The sequence below is a fragment of the Platichthys flesus genome, chromosome 3 (genome assembly GCF_949316205.1).
Source record: "Platichthys flesus chromosome 3, fPlaFle2.1, whole genome shotgun sequence".
Taxonomy (NCBI): Eukaryota; Metazoa; Chordata; class Actinopteri; order Pleuronectiformes; family Pleuronectidae; genus Platichthys; species Platichthys flesus.
Genome location: NC_084947.1, coordinates 25,898,866 through 25,914,077, shown reverse-complemented (window position 1 = coordinate 25,914,077; position 15,212 = coordinate 25,898,866). Strand labels below are relative to the sequence as shown.

The window sequence follows — 15,212 nt, the reverse complement described above, 5'->3', positions numbered from 1 at the left end:
TTAGATTAGAAGATATCTTCCATTTTAGGCAGACATATTTTCCATTTGCTCTGAGGTTGGCATCCGATATTATCGGCTGAATTGAATTGAACTGAAGAAACATGAATGTGATTAGTAAAACAGTCCATTTGATTTTGATATTGCCGCCATGATGCGCTTTCAAACATTCATGGTCCCAAGGAAATGAATTGTAACAATTTTGGATGTCCCCTGACTTTACTTTTAATATAATAATAAACTTTATTTGTATTGCGATACCTTTCAAACAAGAAATGCAGCTCAAAACACTTTGCTTACAATATAGATCAAAATAACAACATGTAATTTCATATTACATTACATTACATGTCATTTGGCGGACGATTTTATCCAAAGTGACTTACAGTTAGTGAAATTTACATCTATGAGGGGCTATTGAGGGGTTCAGCATCTTGCCCAAGGACACTTCAGCATACAGATGGGGAAGACTGAGAATTGAACCACCGACCTTATGTTAAGAATTTATCTTAACATGAAATCATGTTAAAATAACATTAAAAAGAAACAGAAATAAAACAGAAAAATAAAATCACCCATTCACCCAGTGCATCTTGCAATATGTGCTGCACTTTTCTTATGAGGGGCATTTGGGGTTCAGTATCTTGCCAAAGGACACTTCGGCATGCAGATTGGGAGACTTGGATCAAACCCCCGACCTTCTGGTTAGAGGATGACCGTGGCTTTGCCACCTTAAAAATAAAAAAATAATTAAGCAAAGATCAGATTGTATAGGAAGATGGATGCATTTCCACTTCCTCCAATCCAATTCAATGAATTGAAAATATCCTGGATACAATCACGGCCATCTTGCGCTGATGATGACAGAGTCTTCACTGTAGTAATCAAGGATGGAACCACCCCTGTGTCAATGTCCTGCTGATACACACTCCACCAAGTGTGTGGTTGTAAAAATAGACTTACTGAAAACATTTGCATTTTACTTAATTTATAGTCTATGCTTAATACCTGTTTACTTGGATTTTACACTCACTTGCTTTGAATCTGTGGCCTAAGTGTGCAACAGTGAAAATAATATTGTCTGAATCATTGATTGAATGCAATGCATATAGTATTGGTTCATAGACCTCAGAGAGAAGTGGTCTGTGTTTACCCAATGATTTCTAGTCTTGAAAGCACTTTACAGAACAGTTTTGCAATTCACACCTTCACACAAACATATACAAAGTGCATGTTTTTATCATACTTCACTCACACTCTATTGGCAAAGCAGCTTGTCAGGGACAATTTGGGGTATAGTAATTAAAAAAAATTAAAGTTCAGGAAAATCATGGCATCATGGTTATAAAAATACTAAATGGTCAAGGTTGGGGAACTCAACAAATAGTGCTCGTCTGTGTGGACAATATGTTTATACTCACTGCTGGTCCCTTGACCTACACCCTTACTCCTGTTAAAATTACTATGCCCACTAAAGGTTACCGAACAATGAAATGCAACTGTGGGTTATAATAAGATGCAAGAATACACGACTGGAACAACCATCTGCCAAAGTAATCTGTGTAAAAGCGAAAGTGTTTCTTAAAAGAGATGTCATATTTTCATTGCTGTGATCACCACAAATTTTATTCTGTTCCCCTCCAATTTGTTGTGGGGAAATAAAACTCTCGAAGAAAACCTTGGATGATTTATATTCTTGTGTTGCTGTGGCTAGGATGGAGCATTGACAATTTTAAGAAGTGAGATTTCATTAAAGAAAAACATTGATCCAAAGACAAAATAGTATTTTTTTTTAAATTTTCTATAAATTATCTTACTTATTGATGTTTACTGACAAACATTACAACAGTAAAGAAATTAATAAACACCCAACGAGACTGTTATAAGATATATATAACCTAAACTCAATTGGCACAATATTGGAACATGTTCGTAGGGTAGTGTCTGGAGGAGGGGGTATATCTTTCAGTTCTTTGCTGGCAAGCTCAGAGCCTATGGAACTGTTAATTATAGCTTCTGCATCCTTTTTGTCTTAATGGCTATGTTAATGTTTTGATTGTTGTGGTTGTGTGAAATTTGTTTTTCAGTAGCCAAGACAGCATTAGGTCTAAAAAGCATGGGCCACCATGACCAAGACTCGTCTATAAGGGTTAACACAGAGGTGGGCTAAATTCTACTGAAAAAGAAATGAACAGTACTGAGGGGTGTTAATCAGGCTCAGGTATAGCCCCTCAAATCTGTGCCTCATAAGTATGCCCTGGTTAATTTATGTGTGTTTACTTACATGAGCCTTCCAAGTCAGATTTATCAAAGTGAGCAGACTTTTGTTGTAAATCCGTCACCTCGAACTAATGACCGCCATTTGTTCAGGAGGTGCACATTCATGAGATTTCATCATTCGGATAGTTGGTCCCTTATGATTGCCAAGTAAGGCTGCTGGTTCCACTCTTCCCCTTTTGTAAGATTTTTGTAATAACAATTTCTTCACAAGCAAAGAACCAAAAAAGAGCTATATCAATTATGGAGTATATGTAGCCCTGCCCTTCATCATCATTAAGAATAAATAGAAACAAACTCCATGCTGACTTTTCATACCCACCCGCCCCGGCTTCTGCAGTTTGTCTTTAATCAAACTGGCCTGTTGCAGGTGGGTGACCAGATTCTGGAAGTGAACGGTCAGAGCTTTGTCACCATCTGCCACGATGAGGCTGTTCACATCCTCAAAACAGGACGCCACCTGCTGATGAAGGTGAGGGATGTTGGTCGTCTGCCCCACGCGCGCACAGTGGTGGACGAGACCAAGTGGATCTGTAGCCAGGGCATAGCTGAGACCAACGCCACGGCTAACCCGAGTCCTGTCGCCAACCCCAGTGTCAATGCTGGTGTCCACACCAGTGTCAGTGCCACTACCAGCAGCTCAAGGTTTGTACATTATACCAAATTAAATTGAACTACATGCCAAGTCAATTTAGAACTAGAACTGACAGCGCAATGCAGAGACATTGTAATGGATACCTGAGCTGTGCTGTGAAAACACAATATTTTCAGTGACTGAAAGTTGTATTCAGAAATTATTAAGTATTAGGATATTGACAGGAAAACAGCTTTTTTTAATTTTACACCCTGCAGCTAAAAACATATACTTACATCCAGATTATTCATAATATATAAATATATAATTTCATAATTATTATTTTACAACTAAAAGAGCAGGTATACGTACGTTTTTTTTTCCAGTTGTTTTTCCTTTGTGAATCAATTTCATATTAGGGTGTTTGTGTTTTTTTTGACCAGTGGAAAATGGTCTTAAGTTTAAACTGCGCACACGCACATGTTTTCCATCCAGTACTGAGACAAGGAGATATAGAGATTTTCTAAATGTGACAAAAATGAAGTGAATAACTAAACCAAGTCTTAAGTATGTCAAATCAACTTTTGTTTTTACACAGGAGATAAACCTCAGTCTCCATCACAGACCCATTCCTTCATCACATCCTCTTCCATACACAGACTTCACTGCTCTTTATATTATTCTACCTCACCCGACTCCTAAAGCCTCTCTGCGAGAAAATGAATGCCAGCCTGCCCACAGAGATTATTCAATGACAAGGCAATTTGGGACCCACTGGTCATTCCATATGGGTGTAAATAGCTGAACAGCTGCTGTGTGACTATTTGCACCTGAGCGCAGACAACTTTGTATAATTAAAAGACTATTTGGTTTAACTGTTTAAGATTCATCTGTCTAGTTTTGCAGAGTTGTATAATCACAGGGTTTAGTTAAAAAAGACACAAATAGTCTGTGATGACTCTCATAAATGAATCAGAGTAATCACTTACCCAAAGTGTGTGGGTTTGGTGAAGTCACCTGTTATGTTTGCAATTGCTCACATTGACCCTTCATTGTAAGTTACATTCTCAAGGTCCATTCATACATTAAAGGGCATTTTTCATCACCCTATTGTTATTCTAATTCTCAGTTTGATTCAATATGTCGAAGTGAAAATAAATCACAATGGATCTTTTCAGGCAGTCCTTCAGTTCATTGAAAATTAAATCAGTAACAACAGAAACGTTGTTGTTCTGAGTGGGACGTCTATCAATGAGAGTGGCTCTGATTGGAGAGGACAAAAAAGAACCCTCCCTGCCGGGGGGATGGTGTTTGACGGCTCCATTGTGTCTGACAGAACAGCAGTGATGGGACTCCGCTCTCTCTCCCTTCTCCATCCGTCTCCCTCCCCTAATGGAGCTGGCCCTGATTGAGAGTTTGGGGAGGTATACATTTCTTTCCCTGCTGCTGCCCTGGAAATCGTTCAAGTTGTCTCTCAGCTCCACGCTCGATTAAACTGACATAGCCAGGGCCCTGCCTCAGGCTCAGCTCATCTGTGATGTTGTAATGTTTCTTATGTTATACATGTATAAGAACTGGTGAGGCGTTTTGATAATTACTGTATGTGTTGCTCTTAACTTGCATGTAGGATGACTATACACTAACTGGAGATGAGGGGTTCTTTAAATATTCTCTGCATTGTTTTATTCTCTGTTACAGACCATCATCAGCCAAATCTTCACATCTAATAGCAAAGGTAAGAATGGCAGCCATGCATTATTGCCCTCTGTGTAAATATTAACACACTTTAAAGTGCATGTATGACACTGACTTGAGTTAAAGATTCCTCTAGATTTGTTTCTGACTTCTGAACTGCGTTGAGACTGAAATAATGTCTGCATCACAGATCCTCCCAAATAAATTAAACTCTTAATTTTCAGCCGACTTTAGCTTAATATTTTTGCAACATAATACCTGACATTTACACATGTAGATGTTGAAGATTCATGCAGCAGGCTTGTCACCGAGACATAAACCAGTTTCAGTAACAAAATCTTGGAGGTCAGTGTTTTTACTCAGGCAAAGATCATTTGTGTGCTAAAGGAAGCTTCACATAACATCAGTCTAATATTTAGAGTAGACTGTGTGTTTATGAGGTTTAACAAGACCTAGAGTCAGTCTTAGTTGAGAAAACCTAGCTGAATCGTATTTTTATTATCAGTTTCAGTCTCTATAATCTCCCACATCAACTTTTATTCATATCATAAAGTGATTTCATCAAAATTATCTCTGTCTTTGCAACAAGTCTAGATCTTGACTGAATCTTTGAGCTTTCGTCTTTTTTGAAATTTCTTTCATCTTACAGATGTTGAGAGATGACTCTATATGGTTTTGATAATAGTTCTAAACTGGATTTGGATCTGATTAAATGCTATCAGCCACAAGTGAAGCCAGTGTGGAAGGACCTTAAATGCAACATTACTGAAGTAGTGGTGAAGTCATATTCATTTGGATGGGACTGTATAAAAGGAACTTTTATTTTATAGAAAAAACAGACACCTAAAAGTAGAAGTAGTAAAAAGAGCAAACATATACAAACTTTGGAGAAACTGATTATTTTACTTTGCACCAATCATTGACAGCTAAACATTTCCTATACAACAGAGCTCAGTCTTTAAATGCTGCACATAAGGTGACATGAACAGCTATGCATTGGCTCTACTGTACAAGGCACTGTTGATTAGTTATATTTAACTGGATGTGTGTTGCAGCTCCATTACTGGCTAACTGTCTGCACTGATGCCTGCTAAACTGTATAACTTGTGTATTTAAAGGTAATGTACGGAGTTCAGGGAGGGACATAGATACATTTTTTTTTATTTAAAAAAAGTACTTTTGCAAGATCTCACAAATGTTTTGCAATGTTTTTCATTTGGTACTTCAATGTACTTCCATGTTTTTCAAAACACTTCTAGTTCAGTAACATGGAAACCACAACAATGGAGCGGTTCATAGATTTTAACTATAAGCTAGCCTCATATATAAAGATATTGAATCAGTGCTTGGCAGTAGGTACAGGGTTCTTGGAATTTTATTATATACATTACGAATGCAACATTAACATAAATGATTGGTATTACTTTATACCTCTACTTTAGGAGCAAATATTATCCTCAACTATATTTATTTTTCCTATTTCCCTCACTACGTTCTTCATAGATTCATATTTTATACACAAGTAAGTTTGGTGATAAAATTTGATGCCACTATAGATAACGCTAGTCAACATTATATGAAATAATTAGTACTTCTTCCAACATGATCACAAACTTCAGTAAAATTCTAAATAAACATTAATGTTCTATTTCCTATAACAATAACTTAAATTTATGGAATTAACATTCTGTTTGTCTTTTTATTTGATAAGAACATTGTTACCACAATGTATTTTCAATGCACAAATGTTACTGGAGTATTTTCATGTTCCCATTCTACAACTTTCAGGATGTAAAAATGTCGTCCAGTGCAGATCACTCCATTCCTCCTGTGGTGCCACAGTGCAACATTGCTATCTAACGTCATGCTCGTCTCATGTACATCCCTCTGGAGATAATTCTCCTTCCAGATGCTGACTTTCATTGTTGTAGTCAATAAAGAGCCAGTCATTTGTTTTCAGGGTTCATCCTTCAGGCATTGATTCTCCCCAGGCTCGGGCAGATTGAACTGGATACTTACTGTATGTGGCCTTTGGCACTGCAGTAAAGGCTACAGGCAGGGAGCATACATGGCTGTAGACTGTTACATATGCACTGAGATAGGTATACACCTTAACTGTGTATGTACTATATGTACTGCACTTTTGAGTCAGGCCATCTAATAAATGAGTATGTTGTCCCTTTCAGCTGTGATTGACAGTTCACACACCAGCGGCTCTCTCCAGCTCATGACTCTGACATATGGAACTTATGTCCAATCAATAAACTGTAATCTTTCTCCTGATGCACAGCTCTTTGGTTGGACTTGCATGCTGTCACTTTATATTTTGTTAAGCTTATTTTTACTTGGTCATAACACCTACCCTGTTAGGGGAGGCTGTGGCTGAGGGGTAGAGTGGTCGTCCTCCAACCTGAAGGTCGGCAGTTCGATCCCCATTCTGACCCATCTGCATGCCGAGGTGTCGTTGGGCAAGATGCTGACCCCCGAATGGCCCCCCATAGAATAACAAAGTGCTGTGAATAGATGCACTGTATGAATGGGTGAATGTAAAACTGTACTGTAAGGCACTTTGAGTGGTCATCAAGACTAGAAAAGCGCTATATAAAGAAAAAAACCATTTACCAAACCATTTATCACTGTTCATCTTTGTTTATGATAGATTGTAGCAGTTTCTGGTCTGTATATAGAATACATTATCCTCGTTGTGATCAACCAGTGAGCCTGGGAGCTATAGAGGGTTGATTCTCTCACTGGCATATATTAATTATCTGGTGCATTAAGTTAAGAGGCCATTGCACAAAATGATCTCCTAACTTTAAGCCAATTCCCTTTATCTGTGGCTCCATCTGAAAAGTAGTAATTCCTAAGCAGTTTGTTTTACTGCTCTGTAGTGCTGTGATTTACAGATTTACAGAAGAAATAAAACAATTATATTATTATGGTCATATTCACGGTTTCATGACAGTGTTTATTTCATCCATTATTGTACAAGTTGAATAAAACACCTCACCCTCCTGCTGCAGCTTTGTATTGCTGCTCTGCACCATTCACCCAATAGTATGATTTCCTGGAGATGCCTTTATTCATATGTTGAGCTGTTGTTGTCACATGTCACTGTGATTGGCTCAGCTGTTTCAAACACCAGTGATCTCAGTGGCTCAGAGTGAATCGATTGAATGTACATTCCACCTCAGCCAGCTCTCTTGCTCTGTGCACTGTGGCACATAAATGAACCAACACAGGAAGTGCACTTCAAGATGCCCACACAGTTGGTGCACCTAAGGCCGACTACTCTGTGCCTGCTGTTGTGCTTGTGTAGTTAGAAAAAGGGCCCTATAAAGCTGAGCAAGACAACAGTGGCAAATCTTAAATATCATAAGCCATAACAGCAAGCAGAGTTTGCAAAGGGAATCAGCAAAGAAGAGTTTCTAAAGGCAGTGAGTAAACTAAGTTCCTAGACTGCTACACAGCCACATCTTGGAGTCCTAAACATCACTGTTCCTGTGTGAGTTCACATTCAGGGATATGATCAACCAGTGAGCCTGAAATCGATGACTGGCTGAAGTCATCGATTTCAGAAAACGAGCCCACACATGAAGACACTTTTATCAAAGGTCTAACTGTGCAATGTGTGGATTCGTATAAATACCTTGGGACTATTGTTGAGTCCAAACTCAACTTTGAAGCTAACAGTGAAGCTCTGTTCAAATAGGGTCACCAGCATTTGTGCTGTTTTAGGAAAACTTCCTATTTGAATAATATTTAATAATATTATCATGCTTTTATTGAGTCTGTTTTGTCATTTTCTTTGATGTCATGGTTTGGCACCCTGTCTTTAAAGGACAGAGTCAGATAGTGAAATGGTCCAGTCGGCTGATTGGTGGGCCTCAGATGAGCCTAGAGTCCCTGCACACCAGACAGCTACAGAGGATAGCCAGCTCCTTTACTTATGATGACTTGCATCCTCTACATGATGAATTTCAACTTCTACCCTCTGGTCGAGGGTTTACAGTCCCAAGGGGTGAAACAAATCACTATTGGAATAGTTTTGTCCCATCTGCAATTGTTCATTTGAACAGGTTGTAGACAAATTTGCACTTTTCTCCCTATCCAGTTTTCTATCGATATCAATGCATTTGAGCACTTTTATCAATGGTTTCTGTGGTCTGGACTTCTGTCTGTGTTTTTATAATTTTGTACTGTTTTGGATGGATGCCTTCTCTTTTTGTAACTGCAAAACAAATCTACCTAGGGGAACAAATAATGTTACCTTAACCTCAACAAAACGTCTATTACATGATAATATTCTTTCAAGTCTTTTTGTTCCTGTATAATCTTGTATTTTACATGAACGAATTTGCTCTCAATGAACCAATCATCATCATGAGTAATAGGAGAGTTTATTCCTACTAGTTACCTGTAGGTTTATACTACATCATATTCTTAATTTTCAGTATTGATATTTTTGAGGTGTGTTAGGGAAATGATAAAGCACCACCTGCTTCGGCTATGTAATAGTATACAATTTAATACATTTAAAGGCATATAGGGGAGAAACACGGACAAAGTATTTCTTATTGACTTTAAGTACAGAATTTATTGGTGAAAAATCCAGTACAGTGACTGTTCCCTTAATTTTTAATATTTTCATTTGTGTGCAGATTAAACAAACGGACGGGGCATGTTAATTAGAGAGCTTTGAGCTGGTGTTGTGCTTTGAACTATGCGAAGAGCGAGGCTACTCTGTTTCCCTCTGCTCTCAGCCTACGAGGCAGAGCTTATTGCTTATTGGCTCCGGCTCCATACCCACATGACAGTGGTGTTAAGCTCAGGAACCTCAGGATTTCTATTATAAGTACTGAGATGGACAAAAACTGTTTTGCTTCACCAAGTGATACATTTTCCGTTACTATTTAGTGTTTGTCGATGTCTGTTGACTCGGTTCACTTTGCCAAGCGTATAAGCGAGCAGTGAGGCTGCTGACCCTGCTGACGCAAACTGCTGCAGGTAGAGGATTTACTCATGGTACTGCTGCCAAGTTTTACTGTTAATATATAATCTGGCCTTGCACATATATTTGCATTATTTGTTGTGACATAATTTGATGTGGTTGACTCCGCTCAATCTGTTCTGGATGTTTTTAATTGGGTTTATGTAAAATGATGCTGAATGCTGCGACTTATCGCATATTATTATTATCCAACCTTGATAGCCACCTGAGACTTAACACTATCAATGGAGTCATTCAAAGTTGAGGTAAAGTCACTGATTTGCTGTAGCAGGTAAATGTCTAAGTAATAGATCTAAGAGGAGACATGCAAACGTCAACCATTCTGGCTGACTGTGACATGTTTTAGATGTAACATCAGTACAACAATGATTCCCCAGATCACTCAGAGTGATAAGAGTAGCTTGCAGACATTTTTTATGTTGCACTTTCAATACACAGAGTTGGTTCAGAGGGCAAAGCAAATAAATATTACTCATAGTGTTTATCTCATTAGAGGTAAACTCACTAAGATTTACATGAGAATGCATTTGCAAACAACCACCCACACATACACAGTGAGGGACCCACACCCACTCCACAGATACGCACCAACACACAAACAATATTGTAGGCCTGAGGAATAAGAAAAACATTGAGTTTACTCTTGTTAGTTGGCTAATCTCAGGTCAATGAGCAGTGTATTCCACAGAAGTGTCACACCTGCCATTCTGACCAAAGACAAAAATAATCAATGTTTCTTTGTAGCTAATGATATTCTGTAAATAATCTGGTCCCTCTTATATAATTTCCGCTTCTTTCTAGCCTGTTGTTCATGTCAACCCCTCCTCTCACTGTGCTCTTTATTGAATTATCTCTTGATGCTGTAAACATCTAAGCTACACGCTAATAAGTGCAGGAAATCCACACTGTCTGGATCAAAGGCTCTGCTCTAATTAAGCAGCTATTCCCCAGAAATGGATTGACTTTCTGTGCCCCATGCTGGCAAGTCCTAATGAGTTTTATAAAATTCAGATCTGATGGGTGGTCTTGTTGATTTAATGCACGTTCAACAAGCATCACAACAGATGCTTGGTATCTATTAATAAATTACAATGGATAAAGGATGCTGCTCTGAAAGTTGAATGAGTTCTGAGCGACAACACGTGTAGTATTTAGTGCATTTATGAAATATAAAGACATATAGCACACACCTAAAATAATCCTAATAATTTTCTGATTAATATAAGCTTTAGATTGTTTTGATTTCAGCCAGTATTTCCACTGGCTTCCTCCGGTGTTTCCCCGACATGAACATCACAGCAACTGTACTCACTTCAGCCAGTTGTCCTCCTCGCTTCGAAAGGAGGATACGCACCAGTTGTGATTATTCGTGCCTAACAAAAGACTAACACGAATGAGCGCAAATTATCCTGCGTTCTGAATGCAGCCTAACAGACAAAATTAGTTTTCAGTCTTCTATTGAACTACTTATTTGTTTTGCATTATAAACAGCAAAACATTTGTGGGAAGGTGAGTCTTTCCCTGCAGCTTTTTCAAAAATTCAGAATGAAGTTATTTACATGTAAAGCCAGAGGAGCACACTGAGGCTGTCTACCAACAGTGCGAAGTGCTAGATCGAGCTACTTATGAAGAGTGACTCACCCTGCAGCTTTGAAGTGCTGGCTTTTTTCTGAGCATGATAATCTCATCTGTTGTGATGTAAAGGATGAGAGGAGGAAATGGAAGCAGCACATTTCTGAAGACCTTCCATTAGCTTGCCACTGGACGTGTTGAGCTAGATAACTCTTCCTATTTTATCTGTATGTGACCCTCATTTCTCCTTTGTCATGCCTGTTATTGCTCTCTTCATGCATTGTCTGTGTCCATCCAGCCTGCAGTATACAGAGGTGTGGGTCCGCCAGGTGTTCAGGTGTCTTTGGAGCAGCAGGCCTACATGCTTCTGACAGAACCAGAGAGGAAGACCATGGTCTACTACTTGCAGGAGTACCAGGAGGGACACATAGGAGTGGAGCCACTGACCATGGCTCTGTTTGAGCTCTTCAACACACATGCAAAGGTAAAGCAGCCTGGCAGCTACAGGACAGGAGTATATCTAAATGTAGGAATGTAAAGTCAGATAACCAGACTGCAGTCTAGCTCGCCTATAAACTATGTGGGACAATGGACTACAACACAAATGTTTCCAGGAGATAAAGAAAAATTATGAATACAGCCAGGACAGAGACATGCTGGGTGTTGCCATGGTGACTGTTGAAATCATAAAGTTATTCCAGCGCAGGACAATCAGGTTCAACTAAAAGATGGAAACTTTTAATTTTTTAGATTTTATTTTGCATTTGTCAGAAGTATGATTCATATTTATTACTTTTTTCCATTTCCGATCAGTGTTGGAAATGTCAAATTTTGGAAAGAAAATTATAATTACATTAATATTAGTAGAAATAAGCAGAATCTTAACTTACATCTGATCAGAACCAGAACACAGGTCATCATCATGCCTGTTTCAAAGATCAGATCTACTCCCCTGACAGTCATGGCTTCTTACTGGCCATGATGTAGGCAAGTTAACAGTTTTTTCCTCTAAATGCACTGGTCAGATTCACGAGAGGAATTGTGTGTGCTAATGCAAATACAGAGATAAACTTTAGCATTTATCTGTCAATATCAATGTCCACCTTAATTTTACCTGGTCTGAGACTTCAAAAGTATAATTTACTGTACATACAAGATTTATATGCCCTTTATTCACAACCCAGGTAGAACTTGATTACCTAATTCAGCTGTAATGTTCTCGTATCTCAGAGCAGCATCCCCCTCCTCAGGCACTAATTCCCACCTTACTACAAGCAATTTCAAATTCAGCTACTCTACAAGATCATTGCAAGTTCAAAACAGAATTCATAGTAATAGTCTCATGTCAATAACCTCAGAGAGAAGAATAAAAAAAACTCCAGCAAACAGGTTTACATATCTTTCAGTGGTTTAACTGAACCTGGAGACCTCCACTTTGCTAATTACAATGTGTGGGTTTATTCAATATAAGTCACAATGGATGGGAATTGAAAAGTCTATAAAATCCTAAAGCTTTAAGTCTCACCTACTCTTAACTGTTCCCTGCTCTTTCCCTCTTGTGTGGTCGATTCTCGACTAGTTTTTTCTGCTTCTTCCCTGCAGCTGTCCATGCTGTCTGAGGTGAGGAGCCTGGTGTCTCCCCAGGATCTGGAGTTGTATGACAGACTGGTGCTGAACCACGAGAGGGAAGCCCACCAGGCCTGGCACGGAGGCCTGGGGGTGCTGCACCCGCCGGGCCACTGCAACCACGCAGCTCCTGTGATCCATGATACAGTGCACACTGTCCCAGCTACGGTAGATCCCTTATCTATCACAAAAAAAAATCTGTTGTAATATTGTGTGGTATGTTGCCTACTTTGCCATTTATTTTTGCATTTCCGAAAAAGGCTGTAACACTTCTAGACATTTGCGGTGGTGCTATAGGAACCTTTGCAGATACCAGCAGTGTCCAAGTTTTTGTTCTGAGGAAATATTTTGAATCCCAAGAAATCTACACATAAAATTGTTTTTTGGAAGCATTTCAAGTGCAAACTTTGACACTTGTGTTTGTCCCGGTTTGTCTATTTTTATAATCAACAGCAGTAGAATCGGAATCTCTCCCACTGTTATGTAGTCCTCTGCATTACTGCTGCCTGGTGCACTGGAGTGGAACCTGCTTGTTAATTTACCTCATCTCCCCTGGTCTTTAGACGATAGTGAAAACAGGAACCATTTGGTCGAATCTGACACAGAGCAGCACGGTTTGTGGCAGGTCAACGAGTATCAATGCTTACTGTGGTCCCTGTCAGTCCTCAGAGACTTGAATCTGACAGGTGTCATTCTCCTGCTGACCCACTTTCTCCAGCTGTCTGGGCCCTATAGAGAAGCAATGTAGCAACTTGATCTGACAACCCTCTTTTATTCAGCTTGAACGAAGTGTGGATGGTTCCCTTCTGCTCCAGAGTCCCGGCCCACTGCCTGGCCAAACTCGTTGTGCCTTCAGGAGCTTCTAGTGCATTTGTTTTGTCTGTTTGGTGCTGTTACTAAAAGAGGGCTGATGTCAGTGTTTGCCATAGCGCAGCACATGTCTGTGAAATTGCCCATGCTGCAACTCATTATTGTGGTTGTTAAAATTACAACCCCCAATTAAAAGCTAATTGCATTTGATTGATAGCCACTTAGGTTCATCATGGCAACACTGCGGCGGCAAGACAGTCATTAAGAATATCCAATAACTGTAATTAACATAGCTAGAGATAGTGGAGCATTCCAAGAAAAGGGGTTGGGGGTGTTTAGAAAGTACATGCTGATCTACAGTAAAGCCCTTATACACAAGCTTTAAAATGTATAACATATCATGGACAACTAAATAGATGAAATATAAAAACAATGGTAAATTATCTGCATCTATATATAGTGCTTCAACCAAGTCCTAATACAAAAATTATTTTTTTCTTTATTTCATTGGCAATTTCATTTTCTGTCAAATTCAAAATATGTCTGAGTCCATTTCCCATTCAATTTCACAGGCCTTTTCACAGCAGACATTTTTGATGCGCTTACAATTAAGTCATCAATCAAATTATAATTTACAACTGTGCTTTTCCTGCTGTGACATGTCCACTTGTCTCCTTGGTCCGAAGCACTGAGGAAGGGAAACGCAACTCTGTTTCCTTTGTTGACGATTAATTGTTACAAAGTAATGATGACAACAAGATTTACACAATTTCTACACAGCTGGTGCGGCGATAGAGAGCTGTTAGCAGAGAAGCACCTTTAGTCTGCAGGATGACTTCAGAGCCCACTTAAAAGCAATACAAAATGTAAGCTTCTGCATTTGGCAGATGGCTGAATTAAGATTACGTCCAAACTACACTGATTGACTTAGTTTCTCTACAGCCCCTTTTCAACAGGTCAAAAAACATCTAAATGAGAAAGACCCTCTGTTTTCTGTGTTTGTGATGTTGAACATGACAGGGGGAAAAAACAGAAAAGGAGAACTCCTTTAGAGATTCTCTATGAGTTTCAAAATTGTTTAAATTTCTCGAGTTGTTTCACAAATTCAGCGGTCTGAACTCCTACATGTTAATGTTGTCAGAATACATGAAAGGCCTCCTCAGAAGACGAACCCATTCCAGTTGCTGAGCAGACATGGCAGAAACTGCAGTGCAGATGAGTGCAGCAGCAACGGTTGATGCCAGCCCAGAGGCAGAACAACAATCCTCTGCAGCATTGAAACGATATAGACCCTCAAGCCTCAAACGGCCTCTAATGATTCAGCTGTTACTGGTAAAATCCCTTTGCTCTAACCGTCTAAACTTTCTTGCGCTCATTATATTGTCCCATTGGGCATATCCCATCCATCTGGCATCTTCATGAAGTAGGCTAAAGTAAATCATACAAAGTTTTCATTTGAGATTGAGCCCTGTAGTACCACAAAGCTTCACACTGTTTCTGCAGGCTTATTGCTCTGTTGATGGCGAGAGGAGAACACAATGGCCTGGTCTCATTTTTGGGGTTTATCTGCTATAAAAATGGATTTCGTGTGAATGATCTTCCGTGTTGGTCCATTTTTTACAGACCACAGAGTTACAGTATTTCCAGAGG

General features: G+C 39.2%; 1 protein-coding gene across 1 annotated transcript in view; it reads left to right on the top strand.

Moving 5' to 3' along the window:
* Positions 1 to 15,212, top strand: part of whrnb (whirlin b) — a 97,267-nt gene that overhangs the window by 72,615 nt on the left and 9,440 nt on the right. Inside the window, 4 exon segments of the mRNA XM_062381156.1 lie at positions 2,645 to 2,919; positions 4,547 to 4,583; positions 11,425 to 11,610; positions 12,729 to 12,920. Coding sequence (XP_062237140.1) covers positions 2,645 to 2,919; positions 4,547 to 4,583; positions 11,425 to 11,610; positions 12,729 to 12,920 — 690 coding nt within the window.